The following is an 18531-nucleotide window of genomic DNA, read 5'->3' on the forward strand; positions in this document are numbered from 1 at the left end:
TTCTCCCTTTGGGGAGATACATAAAGAACATTTAGAAAGCTATCTTGATATAAAAATGTTGAAAGATTGCTTTTTCCCCATGAAAAGCAATTTATTTTGATGTCTCACAAACAGATTTTTCTCTGAATATATAATACATGCATGGGAAGATTAAAATATAACCATTTGGCAATGGCTATGTGAAGAGATCATCATATCTTACTTTGCTAGGATCGCTTAAAGCAAACTACAACATTAGTTGTACCCTGATCTTCATTAAAACACTCAACTGCATTGGCTTGCCTTGCAATTATCAATCATACTTTGTTTCTTTCATGGACTCATAAATCAGTCAAATATTCTAAAATTAAAACATCTAACAACTCCCTGTATGTTTATTACGGTTCTTTTATGATAATTGGTGATAATTAGGCCCAAATTATAGTTTACTTGAGTGGTACAGTTAGCTTTAAACAAGCAGTTACGCTGAGCTCTGTCCTGGGGGAAAGGAGTCACCACAAGACTGCCCTATGCAAGAAAAGAGGAAAAAAAAAAGGGGGGGAGGGGTGTAAGTAGTGTCAGGGGCTCAATTTCTGCAACCACCTTACAAATCTGGCAACCTGGGACCAGAAGCCGACTGAATGATGCAAAAGATGCTTCATCACACTTCCTTATGTGACTAGGAGAGAAGTGAGACAGCAGCTAAAAGCAAACACTCAGGCGCATTTGTGCAAACAATGTGCACCTCAGATAACGTTCCTCACTTTAGATGTCTGCACACAAATACACTGGATACACCGGACTACTAGTTGAGTAATTAATGCTCACTGCCAAGTGTTTTTTCCTCTCTTCCTCCTGTTTACAAACCCAAGGGCAAGGTTGTTTGCTGCCATCAGAAATAGCCTAGAGGCCAAGTAGGATGTGAGCTCTTCAGAAGGTAGCCATAGGTTCTCTGATTTTACAACAGCCATGGTTTATAAACTGTAGCAAATCTTGATGTATTCTAGAAGTGAAGAAAATTATACCAAACACCTTTTAATATTTTTTTAAAGAAATATTTTTAATTCCACTTGCACATTTTAATTGAAATACATTATGTTAGCAGCAAAAAAAATTAGGACTCCTGTTCTAACATTTCACAATACATTAGGTTCCAAATCTGCACTTTTCTATTAACAGCAATCTACACTAATTACAGATCAACTCTGAATACTAGGACAGTATTTCTAGATATGTATAAAGCACTGTAAAATGACTATTAATATGGTTACCATAGGAAAAAAGTCACAAAACTAGTAAAAATGTAAACATTTCAAGCTAACGTCTTCAAAATAACAAAAGGTACCGCCTCCCATTGCAAGACCAAGTGAATAGCAAATGACACAAGGTACAACCTAAAAAGTTGCTAAACCACATTTTGTTCAGTCAGTATTTTAGAAGTTGTTCTTGTTCTGAAATTTACATTCCAGTTCAGACTAGCAATTGCTTTTAAGTTGTGCTTCCTAACAGAAAAGTTCAGGTTAACTACTTTCTCCACCCTACTTCAAGACTGCAGTCCCACTGCTTAATTGCTTTTAAGAAGAAATTAATTCATTCCAGCAGAGAACAAACAGGTACAATTTTCAGAATGGGCTTGACGTGTTCCTTAGAAAAGCACCTCTTCACATGTTGCTCAGCCACAGCAGATGAACAAGATGCACAAGTCTACTGATGTCTTCTCTGTGCTACACTCGGTAGTTTGAGCCACTCACGAGAGGTGCAATGTCTCTTAACACACACTGGTTTTCCACAGACTGCTGCAAGGCAGCAGCGCACTGACTTGCTTGCACAAACGTGAACGTTGGGTAATGAGGCTACAAGGGCTGGGAGAAGCCCCAGGCCTCTGCTGTCTTATAAGCCTCATCGCAGCAGGAGGCTGGCTAATATCACTTGTTCCTTTGTGACTTACTTCTGCATTGTTTAGAGATGTTAATCAAATGACTTTTGGTTATTGAATTCCTGTTTTGAACATTCATCCTTATTACGGTCTGTAAAACTTGAGGAAAAACAAAGGAGGAGGTCGAATTTCTGAACAAGTCTATGTAATAATAAGAAAGGGACCAGGAGCAGTAATGAAATACTTGTAATTTGTCACTATACAGAAAAGCCAAAAAAAAACTTAAAGCTTCCTCACAGGTATATCTTGTAATTATACTCCTAAAATTTGCTGCATTTATTGCATTTATGTTCTCTTGAGTAGACAAAAGCTGAGTACAACCGTATTCCCTCAAATTGACTTTACTGTATTGCTAAGATCAACGTTTGCTGGTAGCATGCAGTTTTTAATCAGTGAAACCAGCCTGCTGCACAGAAGATTCGAAGGCACTAATAAAATGCAACATGTCAGGAAAAAAAAAAAGATTAAGTCAGTACAATAAATATTGAAACCTGAAGTCAACTGATGCTTCATAATACGGATTGCAGAGTGAGTGGTTGCTTAAAATAACAGCAACTACATTCGGTAGCAGAAGCCTTTCCAGCAGTAGGAGCCTAAACATGTAATTAGTTTAATAAGTCTCACCACAGTCATGACATTTCAGAGGACTGCAAGAACAACATTGTTGTGCTGAAGAAGGATGATCAGGGTAATTAATGGCCTCGTTTGCTTAGTGGTGATCTGGGCAATACAATGAAATGGATATGAGACTAATTTAAGGATAGATGTGTAATGTCAATCAACACAGCTTCATGGAGAATAGGTCTTGAACAACATGCTGCATTTTTCCCTTTGATAGGGTAAGCCTGCAGAGACACCTGTACTGAGGTGTTATCCTCAGGAACCCTAAGGCACCTAGTGGAAAGCAGATGAACTTGTCATTTTCTTTAAGATACCCATGCTAGATAAAAATCAATATAGACTGTTGTATTGAAGACAGACGGGTAATTTCAAACTGCAGCATTAATAGGGAATCAGCAAGAAGCATACATGTTTGTCCTGGAATTTCCATCTTATTCAATTTTTTAAAGAGTCTGGGGAAAAAAAGCGACATGAACTCCATGGTGTGTCTGTTTGCTTTTCTCTATCCCCCTCATCCATGTCACCAATCTAATAAGAACTTATCAGCTCTCTCTACAAACCTTGCCTTGCATTCAATTTTAAAAATCAATGATCCGGAAGAAACTGTAAAAATCACTTGCAATAAATTTGCAAAGGACTTGCAGACCACTGGAGTAGTAAAGAATGAAGACAGGTCACTTATACAGAGCAATCTGGATCACTTCATAAGCAGTATTTTAATGCTGGTAAAATACAGTGCACGCTTATAAGAAAAAATAAGGTAGGATAATAAGAGGATGATGTACCGCATTCTCAAAAGACGCTGAAGAGGACTTGAGCCATAAAAGCTAACATCCCAGGTAACTCTTCCGCAGAAAAAAAAGGATAATATGATTTTTGAGGAAATAGGGTAGGTATATTAATAAGAGTAAGAGGATCACATCATGTCTCTGTATAGTCCTGATGGATCGCTATTGACATGTTGCATCTAATTCAGAGGTCACACAAAAATATTTCAATACATGAGAAGTACAGAGAAGAACGTGAAGACTAATTAGTCTTGAATAGCATTCATTGCTGTAAGAAAGTTAAGGAATTCAGTACATCTCATCAGAGAAAAGGTTAAAAGGGACATAATCACAATTTATAGCTACACACAAGCAATTAGAAAAGCTGATACTACAGAGATCAATATAAGCAATCAAAGGCATAAAAAGACCAAAATAACTTAGGGTGGAGCTAGAAATGCAAATTAAAAAAAATCAAGTGAAAAATGTACCTGGGGTAATTAACTATTGCAACAGGAGGTATGAGTAAATTCTCATCACCTGAAGACTTTAATATTAAATGCCTGTGTAAAATATGTATGTTGTAGTTCAAAACAAAGCTCCTGAATTTAATAGAGAAACCGCTCGTTGAAATTCAATAGCCTGTTGAATTTAAAAATGAATCCTCCTTATGCTGCCTTCTTGCCTTATATATTTAAGAGATTTATTTTGAAATATAGCAACTAAGTGGAAGGAGGTTACCAAGAAAAAGGTATTCTTTCTTTCCAGAGCACAGTAACATTTAAGGCTAGATTTAAAGTTAAATAAACTGCTGCTGCATCTTGGAAAATATGCACCACTCCCCCGTGTTTATTTTTCCTCTTTCTTGTTCAGAGTTGCACAGTCTACTTAGTTGACTGTGTCTAATTTACATAATCATGTAGTTATTCTTCAGTTTTTCTGTTCCTATTTATAAACCATTCACAAACCATCCACTTAAGTAACAGCATGATTTGTTGTTAAGAATTATTATGGTTGTTTCAGGGGGAAAATGCAACATGATTAAATGAAGAAGGAACAAGGGCATTCTAGAAACAGAGGGCTCTAATCCTGCAAAGGGATTTGTAAATGAAACCTGCCCATCAAGTCCTACCCCAAATAGCCAATGAACTAAGGAGGAAATCCAGCAGATACCTTTACAACTGTATAGCCAAGAGCTTAGCAAAGACAAAAAATAGATAAACCAACCAACCATGCACACAGTATCTTCTGGAGAAATGGTAAAGCTCCCAAAGCCATCTGTACGTTAGAAAAAAATTAATGAACTGGATGTATACAGTTGCTGATATGACTCAACTCGGGTCTGAATACGAAGGCTCTAGAGGGAAATCTGCGAGTAGACCTTTGCTCCTGGATAAGTTCCAGCTTCTGATGGAAATGCATCAAGCAAGGAAAGGGCTGGATATTTAAACTGTGAATCCAGCAGAGAAGCCTTTTCTGTATGCAAAAGATGTTTTGCAGGTGCCATAGGAACTGTAACAACTCATGCTTCTAACAAAAATGGCAGTCTGATGTAAGAACATCAAAGTTCAGTATTTTCACCTGAAGTATTTATTCTCTGTTATTTCAGAAATGATGAGTGGGAGAACAAAAAACCTACATGTTTACTAGTAACGGTCATGTTTACAAGCCAGCTATCTACCAGGAGCAGCCGAGAGGTTCCATGAAGGAGAAGTGATGCTACAGAGCCCCATTCATCAGAAAAAACACACCATAAAAATGAAATCCCAAATGAGTGTTCATATGCAGTACTGCTTTTACATGTTTGCGTTACTCCAAAATAAGCCAAAGTGATGGATTCCATTTTTGCTCGTACACAGATAATCCTGGTCCATTCAGACAGTGCATGCACCAGGAAGCACCGAAGAGATTCCACGTTAAATTGATAGAACTGCTTCAGAAATTCATATACAGCTATTCAAAAGCGCGCAGTAACTGTTCACAGTACATTATCTTATAAGCAGCGGTTCCCAAACAGTGAGGGAGATATGAGAATATTTCAGGTGAAGCCAAGCATGGAGCCCAAGAAAATCATTTTTGTGAGCCTAGCGCTGAATGTGTGAAATTCCCAATTGAACTAGCTTGAGGAGCTGCAGATGGGATAAGCTGAGGGACTGGTAGAAAGCAACAGTAAAATCCCTGGTGCAGGGACACTGAGGTACCCTGAATACCGCCAACTTTTCAAGGCAAAAGTACCAAACCACTGTTTCAGAAGTGACATCATTATTTCATATAAACCGTTCCTGATTACCAGTGCAATTATTTGGATGTTAGCAATAATGAGTACAGCTGAGAATGCAGCTAGTAGTAACATCCTGGCTAAAAGACAGAAAACTAAACCAAAAAGACTTTAAACTCAATACTTACAAGCTGTATGGTAAGATCTATTTTCACTCAAAAGTTATAGTATTAAGACTGAGGAACTTAAAATTCCAGGGACTCTTTTAAGCTAATAATTATGTCTGTGGCTACAACCATGATCTAGGGTCTAGCATTTCTGTGATGCACTTCTGCCTAGGGGTTGGTACTGGTTTAGTTTCAGACTCTGTCTTGGCAACCAAAGAAATGGTATTTCCATGGTCAGATAAACTGTTTTTTCTACAAGGACCAATTTTGCGAGGAGCAGCAACAGGTGTCTGCATGTGTGTTACCATAGATAATTTTGAATCCAAAGAACTACTACAAGGTGTGCTGTCATGTTTCTCCCAGTTTTCCTTGCCAAATTGCAAGGCAAGTTGCTGTGTGTCCACTTGTGTTTTTGTACTGTATGGTGACTTAGAGGGTGGTGGTGGAGCTCTTCTTTTCTTCCCTCTGCCATCACTGGGACTTGCAGTATCTCTTCTGGGGGCTGGATGCATGTTTTTCTGAACAACCATCTCATGAGATCCATCAAAGAGTGAGGCCCATAAGGAAGATGCAGACTCTTTCTGCTGGCAAAGCAGGAACTCGCCATCACTCTCTTCAATTTTTCTTTGTATGATATCAGCTAAGCCCTCGTATTTCACTGGAGAATCAATGCCTGTAATTTTAAGGGACAGCAATTAACTCAGATTAAAATGTTACCAATGATTTTACTCCTCCCTATTTCATTATTACTATTCAGAAGAGAAAACTATTAACTACGTCTCACGAAGCCTGGACTACTACTAGGAGTATTAATGGAAAAAAATGGAAATGATTACATATGCTCTCCTAGAGAAGGCTGAGGTGACGTGAGGGAACTGTTTGTGTGACAGCTGGAATTGAAAGAACAGGGTAGGCATTGGTATTTCTTACCAAGTAGAAAAAAACAAGGTACTATATACATATATACACACACAAGAAATTAGATATATTTTGCTGTATAGTATTTGTAAAATTTTGTTTCACAAAAGGCCCATGGAAACATCTATGACTAAATATTCTTGTGCCTCCAGCCTGCAGAAAATGGGACATCTTTACATTTACTATTTTTCTTTATGTGCTTTAAGACTGTCTTGCCCCATTTCTGATCTCTCATATTGAGTTTTGTTTGTTTGTTTTATGTACACTGCAGTAATGCTGGCCTCTAAAATAACAGCAGTATCTTTTCTATTTCAGGTCACACATTAAGGATTTTTAACACAATTTTAAACACAGGGTTTTACATATGAATACTGTAAATAAGCACAAAAACTCTGGCATATAAAGAATGAAACAGCATTTGTATTCTGCTCCACAGCAATACATTTGAGTATGAGCAGAATTATGCTACAGCATTACCTTTGTAAAACTTCAATATATTTGATTTACTCCCTTACTGTTCTGCGTTCATAGCTCAGAGAGGACTTTTTTGACTGTTCAGTGCTCTGATGCACAGTAACTCGGTGACCCACATGACATTTTGAGCATCTTCACAATTCCAATCTGAAGCAGCAAGCAGTCAGGCATTTAAAGTTGTACAGTGTTTTTTAGCCAATACTGCAATGGATTCATTAAAATAAAGCGACCTACTTTTTCTAGTCTGTAAATATTATTTCTGTAATGAAACTATTAAAGTAATCCTGCTGTGTACCATTTTGCTCTGCAAAAATAGTAGTTTCAAATACATGCTAGATAGATTTTCTGAGTGTGTTTTTCAACATCATTATGACAGACCAAATAATTAGGTAAGTTAAGTTAGCTAAGCCTTTAAATAGCTTTAAGAACACCAAATTAATTTCATGAAACTAAAGACATTATTGTTTGGGAGACTATTTTACCTTTACATTCTCTGAGCTTTACACTATTATCATGGTGAGCGTTTACTTCTAGTGATGGCTTTTTTGAATGTGTTCAGTGCTCCCTAGTTAGAGTTCAGATTGCAGATTTTTTGAGTCAAGGTAAAAAAGAAATTATTTGTGCTATTACAAATTCAGATTTAATGTGAACTCCTTGGCATGCAATTATGTTGATCTTTCATTGTCTGAATTGCCCTTGAAGAACTCAGTGTTTCAACATCAACACCAGAAGCCATCTGAATACAGACAATGTTGTTTCTGTTACCCTGCAACTTGAAAAGACAAATCCCACTTACTCATATCATGGTAGACGGAGGTCGCTTCTTTTGTCAAGAACAAAGGTGGTTTCCGTGGTGACATAATCTCAATTTTCATAAGTTCTTCACAACAATGTTTCCACTGGCCTGAGAGAAAAAAGAGAACAATGATTGGAACTTAAACAATTCAGCTTGAAAAAACTGAAGTCGTTAGGTTGTGTTAGGAAACTATCTCCAAAGAAATGCTAAACAGTAAGCATTTACTTTCGCTTAGCAGGAACACTCAGGATGCATTTTCAGTATTTTCAACTCTGATCTCATACCAACTCTCAGCATGCTAAGCTATACTATATATGGTATAGTAGCTTATATGTAAGGTACTACCTTTAATTGAAGTATCTCAGCAGTAGTTATACTATAAACATTAAATATGATAATTTGCCTTCAAATCTCCAACCCTAGTATAAATTCATCACTTTTTTTTTTTATATCACCCTTTAACGTTAAGGAAGCTTATAAAGTTATCAGGGGATGAACACCAGTATACTCAAGCTGGATATTATCCAACTGTTAAAGTAAAGGAACAGTTCTGTCTTTAATAGAGGATAACTTCCCTTTTATCTGTTAGCAGACAAGGAAACCTCTTTTTCTATTAATAGATTTTGACCTTAAGGAAAACAAGACACAGTAAAATTACTTTGTTCATACCAATCATTCTAAGTTTTCTGAGCACATTAATTTTAAGAGATTTTTAAAACCAGTGAAGAAAAAATGTATTTAAATGCCAAGTGACCCATTTTCTCTGAACCTAAGGAAAACGTCTTAAAAAAAATCCATGGGTATTCTATCTATAATGAATAAGTACTAGTTCTTTTTACCCCACTCCACAGCTAATTTAAAGAGGATGCCCTAGTTTTTGCTTGGTATGTTTCTTTAATTGATAGAGCCTCTTCTCATTGTAACTCAGAGCTAAAAAGTAGAAGAAATACAAAATAAAATACCAAGGTCCCACAACCTCAGTTCACTGATTTCATTGGTGTGGCCTCTGATTAAACACTGGTATTTCGTTAGTCTGCCTCATTCTGTTTTCTGCCCTGATGAAAAGGACTATAAGGAACCAACTGTACTTTGTCAATGACAGCATATCTGACTGTTGTTCTCTGCTCTTAAGAAATTTGTGAGTAAAACTACTAAAGCAGAGGAAAAAGATGAAGACAAGTTAAATATTAATTAAAGGAACTATATATGTTAGTGTTAAACAAGCAACACGATATACTACCTCACTAGCATTTCACTGTCATACCAAGAAGCAAAATTTCTTCTCATGTAAGAACAGTGTTGTTCCAGAGGTTAGCCAAAGTCAGTAAGATAGTTAATTTTTTTTTCAGGAAGCTAACCAGCAAAGATCCCCAAACATTGTAGCATTCAACACAGAAAAAAAAAGTGATTGGAATATTTATTTCATTTATATCATTTTACAGAGCCTCAGGTACAGCTGTTGCCAGTTTCAAGTAAGCAGTACGTATTTGCATACTGTTCAGCTAGGTGTGCATACTCCCCTGTGGCAAGGGGTACCAAAACCTTAGAATTACCAACAGAATCAAGTAATCCCTAAAGCAGCAAACAGCAGTTTAATTAATCCATAATGCTGCTGGGCAAGGAACATACATGTTCCTACTTTCAAGGGCTGGCTGAATCTGCATCCTATCCAAAGCCCCAAATGAATCCTACACCCTCACCAATTCCCACTAAGACTTCCAGGCCTCATACATGCTGAATCCCACAAAACCAACACACCACACACCACTGACAGGATGCGCAGGTAGAGGTGGACCCTCCCAGCTACAGTGGAGAAAGACATGGTAAGAATTTAGCAGTCCTTAAAAATATCCAGAACGATGCTAAAAGAGGCCAAGTTCATTTGAGACTGGTGGACATGTTCTACTACTGGTTTCCTGCAAAAAGCCAGGCTGAGCATGTGGACACCAGTTTAGTTAAATATTTGTCTTCCAGTGGCTTAGACCAGCACCCAATATTATTCCAAAGAACATTTTTCTTCTCAATGTTGCAAACAAAGGATTATGAGGCAATTCCAATTCAAATTGTTCAAAGATTCCTTTGATGTTACATAACATCCCTTTGGAAGGGCATAGTGCCAGCGCTGCCTGCTTACTTACTCAGATCATAGAAGTGCTGCCAGAAAGCCTCCATCCAGTTATGAAGTTCTTCCCTACTGTCAGTAGCAAAAAGTTGAGTCGCAGCCTCTCCAGACACAGGGTTGATAACAGAAAAGTTATTAGTTCTTCTCTTGAAGTCCTTACCCACAGCTCGAATTCTGGTTTCCTACAAACGACAAACTGTGGTAATGAGTTATTGCTTCAGCTCACTCATATCAACTTATGGCCAATGACAGTGTAATGGGGGTGTAAGTTGGCTTTTTATTTAAAAAAAAAAGAACTAAGTAAGGTCAGTAATCGCTTATGAAAATATTTTCTTATAAAACAATTCAAATGACACAATATATGAAAATAAGAGAATGGAGCAGAACTATTGCAGTCTGGGTCTAAATTACAGAACGTATGTTCTGTTTCCCCTCCCTCTGCCTTTACAAGCTCATCTCATCTTACTTCATAGCAGTTCGGTGAATAACCAGTAACAGCAATAGCCAGCTCCTTTTCTCCAAAATCTTCATCTGGACAATCGTATTTTTATGGTTAGATCTCCTAACATACTCCTGTGGGTCATTTTTTATGCAATGGATTCTAAACATACATCTATTTTACTTGCATTTCAGTGAATCAGGACGTTCAGTGCTAATGCTACAGTGACATGTAATTTAAAAAGAAACATACCTTGTCCACATTTAAAGTAGCATTTGTAGAAGTAATTCATACAGTTCTACTGAACAGATTTCCAATGAAAAAAATTTTTGGTCTAGTATCAAAAAAAATCCTATTTGTCATTTCAAAATTTAGTTTTGCCTTATTTAGAGAGAGCTAGATAGAAACAATTAAAAACATATAATAAGTCATTCAGAACTAACAAATCATTAGTTCTAACATTCAACTAATATCACAAACATCATGCAGCAGCACTGTTAAGAGATTTTCCCTTCTGTTCAGGTACATAGTTCAACTGATTTTTATCATCTAGACTAGATCCAGTGGTATTTTCATAGTATCTAGTTTCTTTGTTATGGCATTACTACAGTAAAAAATAGCACTTACCATTAACTCAGTGAAAAAACTGTTTATGTATTTTTCATGTGTAAGATACCAGAAGATTTTAATAGAAGTCTCACAGAGCACAACTGAAAAATTTTCCAGAAAGCACTGCTGTTCATCACAATGTGATGAACAAATGAAAATAATTAACACCACTTTATTTACGAAAGTAAAACCAGACCCCCTGAAATATCTTTGCACATACATTTCAACCAGACCAAATGAGCAATGGGCTGTTATAACACTAGCATAGCCCACGAGAGCAGCATGATCCCAAATCCCACGAGGATGATGAGTTTTGGCACCCTAGGGCCAGCCAGCCCCGAAGCCTCCTGCATGGTAAGGACGTGCAGCAGCTGGGTGCTACACAAGGGTGGCATGCAGAGCACCCTGTGTTTCGAAGGAAGCCGACTGCTACAGCCAGGATTGCATTCACTGTCTGGGTAGACAGCAAAACTGACCTCCAGGTGGCCTTGGGGCACTCCTCAAGGTACAGTGAGGACAGATCAGCCATGTTCCTTCTTACACAATTCAACCAAATGTCAAAAGTCTGCTACAGATGTCAAATATACACCTACAGAAATTAAGTTTACACACTGGATCCCATGGGGATATGCCTAGTTCCGATACTCAGAAAACCCAAAATTATTCTATAGAATATTCCCCAGATTTTCAACGCATTGCTGAAGTAAACGTTTGAAATAACTAACAGCTGCTTGTAGCATATCTGATGGATATGCTCATTTAAATTCTTCTGTCTAAAAATAGGAGATGAAGTAATTCATCCATAAGTGCTCTATATCCCATTAACTCAGGTAACCATAGATACCAGCAAAAAAATTAAATCAAATAGATTAACATTTGACAGGTAAGAACTTCAAGCATACCATACACATACAAGTTTATTTAATGATGTTTGCTGCAGGTTTTATTCCACAACTACGTTATTATTCAAAGGAGATAAATCCTCATGCAACAATCTGTACCTGATACTTGAATATTTAAAGAGTGATACAAGATGGCATTACAGTAATGGGCTGATGAATTGGGTGAATTACACCATGAGCCCAGTTTCACTTAAAAAAAAAAAAAAAAGTGACTTAAGGTACCATGTTATAAAACTGCCCAACCTTTCACAGTCTTATAGACAACTGAAGCAAGTCTGCTAACCAGCTGAGCTCTCCTGCTCTTATAAAGACCAGAACAAGCAGCTGATTGCAGTAGGAAAACTGAGTTGAATCTTGAACTCAAATGACTCCTTTGGGGAGGCTGAGGCTAATCTTACATTCTATATATTTTTTTTCTTTTTTGAAGGTGGGGAAAAAGATGTTTATTTATTTATTTATTTATTTTTAAGCATAATGTAATAACAAGCCTTCCTCCATACCTTTCCCCTGCAAATAAAAAAGTTCTTTGCCTGACAACACTTCTCTGGAAAGCTCATCGGTTAAGCAAAGTTAAACAAAAACAGAAGAAAGAAGCTTTTTATTGCTAAGGTGCAGCCGTTTCCTGCTAAGCCAATCCTGAAACACTGACGAGCAGAGTTTATAAAGATCACTTCAAGACATCAAAACAAATTACAGTTCTTGAGAAAAATATTGAATAGTCAAAAATCCAGTTCTGTGCATCTGCTCTAAGATTAAACAAACCGAAACGGATATAGCAAATTTCTTCTATGATTTTAATACCAAAAAACAAATCAAGAAATAAAAACACAACACTGGAAACAAAAAATAATCTGTTCATGTGTTGGTTTCTGCTGTAATGTTAACTTTAAAATTATGGTTTTCAAAAATAATAATGCATAAGACCAAATCTACCAGATTAGCTTTATTCCCTCCTTTCATCTTCATTGTTTTGTGAACTTGTATTACCGTAACATCCACGTTTCCACTGGATGGTAAGTACTATGGGGTAAGTATAAAATGGAAGAGCAATATTATGATATATTGCTATATCATTTTACCTATCGTCAGTGCAATGCAGCAGCCAAACACCAGGAGGAGGAGACATCATTATATGACCAGCCAGCACTCCATGGAGCACCAGGGAGCCATAAAGCATAGTTTCCTAACCACTTAATTTGAGCGTGTGTGTTACAAGGTCCACTGTGTGGTATCTGGGTATTGTATCTGCTTCCCCTGCCACATCCAGTCATTTTCAAGCATTTGCAGAACTAAACTGAGTAATACAACACGAGATATTTGGGGGCATTTAACTAATCTGTGCTATATTTTCACATGTACAAAGGCTTGTCTAAGTCAGACAGCAGGACAGCAACATTAGTACACACAACACCGATAGTTTCAGGGATGCTCTTAATGCACCAGTGCTGGAATTGCCTGACATTCATAGTAAATATTGTCCTGACTCCCTAAATGCTCACATTGTTAAGAACTTGTATCAATACCCTTCTGTTCCAGTCCCATGGTGTATGTACTTTTTGGTTTCTTAAAAACACTACACGGTCCCCTTGAAGTTATACTGCTACAGCCATCACTACATTTTCCAACGCATTTCTCTACCTGACCTAACCCAGAACAGATGCTCCAACAAGAACTGTCATTCGCAGTAAGTCTACAGAAGCATCAGGTTGATTTTCTCCTTTCACTCTTACTATGCTGTTTAGCAATATATCTGTGAAACCTGAGCCAAAGGCTGAAAACATTTGTTCCTCACCCTACTCACCTCAACAGCTAGTACAAGCATGGAGATAGCTCTAGGCCTGCTGTACTGCACGGCACCAGATCAAAGAGGGCACTTGCAAAACATGCCAGGGAGGAAATCATGGGCCTGCGTTAATTTGAAGTGATGTCCTAGAATTCCTGAAGCTTTCACATCCATGTCACAAAAGAGTTTTATAATATATGAAGGAGCCACAACAGGATACTGAGCAACAAATGTGAACTGTTAGTACATGCACCTATTTGCTAAACTATCATGTGCAGGCAAAGCCTTTATTATTCATTTAAAACTAAAGAAAGCTACAGAATCTTAGGAACTGGACCATAAGGAACATTTCTTGTTCAACTTGGATTCCAGCAAATTTTCTTCGCCACAGAAAATGTCATTTCTCTTTTCCTACTTAGTTGTGCAATATAATGTTATAATTACATTTGGCTGGAACAATAATAGTAACACTTGCATAATGGGAACTGCAGAACCATTCTTGCTCAACAGTGGTAGCAGTGAAGTCATCCGAAGTTGAAGTAATGACTTTGGTGGTCTTAATAGCTTCAAGTCTCGATTCAAAGGGATGGGAAATAAGGTTATCAGTGTGAATATTTTCCAGAGAGTTTCTCATAAAACCAGATGACTTCATTGCTTTTCAGAAAGTATCTTGCAATTACATGTAAAGGACCAGCTTCATGTTACAGATGACAGTACCACATATGCAAATAGAAGACATTTAGTTAGGACATCTAGAGTTGATTTTCAATCTCAACTTTGGTTTTGAAATTGCTGTTTCAATAACAACATGTAGCAGACAAGCCCATATGATTAGCTTGTGTTCATTTAATCTGTAAGACAGTTTCATAATAAAAGAATCAAAAATCTACAGCCATTACATTATTTTCAAGAGAAACTGTTTAAGTACTGAAGTATCCAAATGTATTAAATTGCATTTTTTTCTGGCTTTACTATCAATAAGGATTCATAGTCTCCTTCTCCAGCAGCCTGACATTTCTGCAAAATGGTAAGAGATACATGATTTATGTACCTCGTACATGTTAGCTGTAAGGATACTCTGCCAACATACAAACATTCTCCCAGCAAAAACTTATTAAGCTGGATTTTAGATTCTAACTGTATTGGTAACTCAGAGGAGTAAAACGCCTTAGGTGAATATGGTTAGTTTAAAAGGAAAAGCAAAACAAGGATATAGACCAAAGCAGCAAACCCTAAGGAAAGATTAGAGATATCCTGACAGATAATTTAAAAAAAATATTCCTGTTACATTTTACACTATGGAATTAGTCACACTATATTTTACTAAAGTTTACCATTTCCTAACTGATATTGTGAACAACTAGAAAATAGATAGAGTTATGACAAAGTTTGACTAGCATAATTAAAAGTGACTGAAGAAGTATGCAACTGAAACTGCTTGAATATGTACTGTGGTGTAAACATTTTTTTAATGAAGTGGAAGAAAACGATGGCTTTGTTAAAATATAAGGCACTAGCAGAAAGGTGTTTTTAATTAAGGAATCAATTTAAAACATAGCACATTAAAAAATCCTAACAAAAGCAGTTCATATTGTTATCCCTAGTTTAAATGTTTGGTATATATAGAGATTTTACTCTATGTAAGAATGCGATCCAGTTTCCAGGAACTTTAAAGCCACCAAGAGCTGATATTACTGTTGTAAGAAGCAGTTCTTTGTTACTTTATGTTCCTACACATTGCCAATCCTGCCCCAGCTCCTTCCGCGTACAAATGCTTGTGTGGTCATGTAGAGATCTGGATAAAAGAATGCATTAAAGAGAACCATGGTTGAAGCCAACCCTCCCCCCCAGCTGAGCTAATTTTAACCCACATCAGTTCCCTACTCCAATTCATCAGTCAGCTGCCCTACTGCCTGCCCAGCATACAGCAGCACAGCAGCCAGAACAAGACTGGGAAGGGGGAGAGCTTCTTTCAGAGTCACCATTGGCATCAAGTGGTCACACAAGTACAGCACCAGAATCCAGATCAACCCATGCCTAACACAGTTCCCAAATGTTTGTCTACTTAACGCAAGATGAATCCAGCTAAGCCAATTGCAATTTACATTAAATTCCTCTGCTCATCCTTATGTGATACTAACTCTTGATGACTGCACCAAAAACAGTTTTTGAAAGCATCTGTTAACTCTAATGCTCTCCATTCTAAAAGGTCCTTACAGTAACGTTCCTTAATTGAATATGTAAATAGTTATTTAAAATTAAATACTTAACATTTTTAGCCAAATAGAAACATTTTAAGTTTTAAATCCAGAGTTTGCCTATCAGGGTACAAAACTCAGTAATAATGCTGTAAAGAACGTTCAAAGTTATTGTACCCTGTACAAAAACAGTATTAAGAAAAGCAGCTTATTTTAAAGCACTAAAATATTTTGAACAATTTTCCAGTTCTCCCTCTAATTAAGACTGTGGCCAAATAACACAAAACAACAAAAAAGCTTTTGTTAAAATTCCACCTTGCTGAGGACAAAAGCCTCCCAGAACATTACTAAGTGACTGCAGACAATGGAACAGTCATATAACAAGTTATCACTTTTCCTAAGGAAAAACATCCTCCTTTTCACCCTTATGTTCAACAGTTTAGCGCAATAGAAGGAACTTATATCCACAGCTAAGACATTTAATGCCCTTGCAAAAAAACTCAGCGACTGCAAATTTCACTGAAGCATATCCTACTGACATCCTACCTATAAAGCTTTCTGCATACCAGCAGCTTAGAGCCAAAATGACTGTAGGTGTATGTCTTAAAACAAAAACCAACCTCTTCCAAAATAATAATTATACAAAAACACAGGCAAACAAAAAAAAGCCCCACATACAATCAGTTTTACCTTGTTGATGGAAACTGTCAATGCTGGCTCCAGTTTAGCCTCAATTTCTTCTGGTGAGTAATAACAAAAGAGCTTTCCACCTCTCAGTACGCAATACAGCCTCCTCCAGCTAGTTAAACTTCCTATCATTTGCTAAAGAGAAGAAGCAGAGAATTGCCAGCCATAAACTACAAATTAAGAGCATAGTATGAGGTACACACAGATTAGCCTGTGTGATCAAAAATACTTCTCTACACTGAATTAATTTTTTCTTAAAACAAAGGCCTTCTGTTGCAGAATCACCATTTTTTTTTAAATGCTAGCAATAGTTTAAGTGTCTTTTGGTATTTTACAGTTTTCCCAGATTAATTGTCTTATGACACTCACAATACAGAATCTACTGGTTCACACAGACTGAAGCCTAGAATTGGTGTCTACAGTAAGAAAAAGATCACCTTTATTAGCTACATTATTAAACAACAGAAGAAACAAAAAGAGTATTTCACTTTGGAAGTATGCAGTATATTCAAAGATATTTGTCTAGGATCTTCACACTCTCAAATGATTTTTTGAACAGCTTTCATAGATGCATTATAATTTCATGACCAGTTTAGACCATATAATTTAGTACTCCTGACAGAAGAACCAGCCCCTCTGCTTATCACCATCTTGTTTGCCTAGTTGTGCAACTAACCAAAACAGAGAAGTAAACTGAGTTCACATGAATCATTTTTGGAGCGATGAGTTTAAATATCGTTCCCCAGTTGGATTCACCAACTACATGAGAGGTACATGCAAGGGTGGGAGCAACAGGACTATTAGGTCTGCTGCTGTCAAGTACCAGCCTAAAGGGATTCTGAAACAACTGTACTTGATCTGTATTTAATAGCCTAAATTGTTTTACTGATAAGCAAATGAAGTAAACATTTATTTCTTGACTATTAGCCACTGTTTGTAAATAGTGAACAAAAAGATGCTGTTTATAAACAGTGACTGTCAGGTAGAATCTCCTCCCTTGCTAGAGGCAGGACAGGTAGAAAAATAAGCTTCTCAAGAAACCACTCCAGGAAAAAACAAATGCTTTAACAGCGGAGTGTAAGTGACAGCTATTAACAGAAGAGGATATAAACACAAACAAAATCTTATTACCTGCTGATTCAAAAATCCCGCCATCATGTCCCTAGTCATACAGGAAGGCTGTGCAACTAAACGGCAGCACATGTTTCCATACAGGGGGAGCCAAAAAGAAGATTCCTCTGGGAGAAAAGACCAGACCAAAAAAAAAAAAAAATCAAGCAAACAACAAAAACACACACACACAAAAAACAGTTCTGAACATTTCCCATAAATACATAGTTTAACTTTTTACACCCATTTTTACATAAATAAGCACTTCACATTCAAATAGACTTCATCCCTTAAGATTAGATTGAGACTGATCTTTAGTAAGTTTTTTTTTTTTAAATCATCAGAAGTTCTAAAAGAATTTCAAGTAAAAATGGAGATAGTGTTCTGCAAGAACAAGTTATTCTTACAAAAGAAATCTAGCTCTAAATCTAACTTCAGAGCTAGAAACGCTTTGAAAGATAGAGCACACTGGCCACCTCATCCAAGTAGGATCCCTGAGCCCACCCCAACTGGGGCACGGCTTTTTATGTGAGCACTTTGCTCCAGATTGTTTAAGACTTGAATTTGTATCCACTTCTGTCTTCTGAACTAGGAAAGTATTCAGGATTCCAAGGAATTACCAATAAATTGCAGCCTCTCTCCTCACTCAGCGCTGCTATGCCAAAGGCATTCTCTTCTGTAATTAGAAGCAGGTAAAGCAACGTTCCATTGACATGACTCTGTCTTTAGTCATGTTTTAGAAATGCTTGTAATGAACCAAAATACCCAGCTATGTCATTTCTCACCAGAATAAGTTATGTAAATT

The 18531-nt window shown here is 37.0% G+C and overlaps 1 protein-coding gene across 8 annotated transcripts in view; it reads right to left on the bottom strand.

Annotated features, from left to right (window-relative positions):
- Positions 1 to 1012: 1012 nt before the first annotated feature.
- The window catches only part of RTKN2 (rhotekin 2), a 135763-nt gene continuing 118244 nt past the window's right edge, over positions 1013 to 18531 (bottom strand). For all 8 annotated transcript variants that reach the window (XM_080597485.1, XM_080597486.1, XM_080597484.1 and 5 more), the window contains 5 exons: positions 17748 to 17854; positions 16620 to 16751; positions 10015 to 10180; positions 7877 to 7984; positions 1013 to 6361 (listed from right to left, as the gene is read on the bottom strand). In XM_080597485.1, coding sequence (XP_080453611.1) covers positions 5811 to 6361; positions 7877 to 7984; positions 10015 to 10180; positions 16620 to 16751; positions 17748 to 17854 — 1064 coding nt within the window. In that variant the 3' untranslated portion in view covers positions 1013 to 5810. The remainder of the gene's footprint in view (positions 6362 to 7876; positions 7985 to 10014; positions 10181 to 16619; positions 16752 to 17747; positions 17855 to 18531) is intronic.

The sequence above is a fragment of the Anser brachyrhynchus genome (genome assembly GCF_964034855.1).
Source record: "Anser brachyrhynchus genome assembly, chromosome: 6".
Taxonomy (NCBI): Eukaryota; Metazoa; Chordata; class Aves; order Anseriformes; family Anatidae; genus Anser; species Anser brachyrhynchus.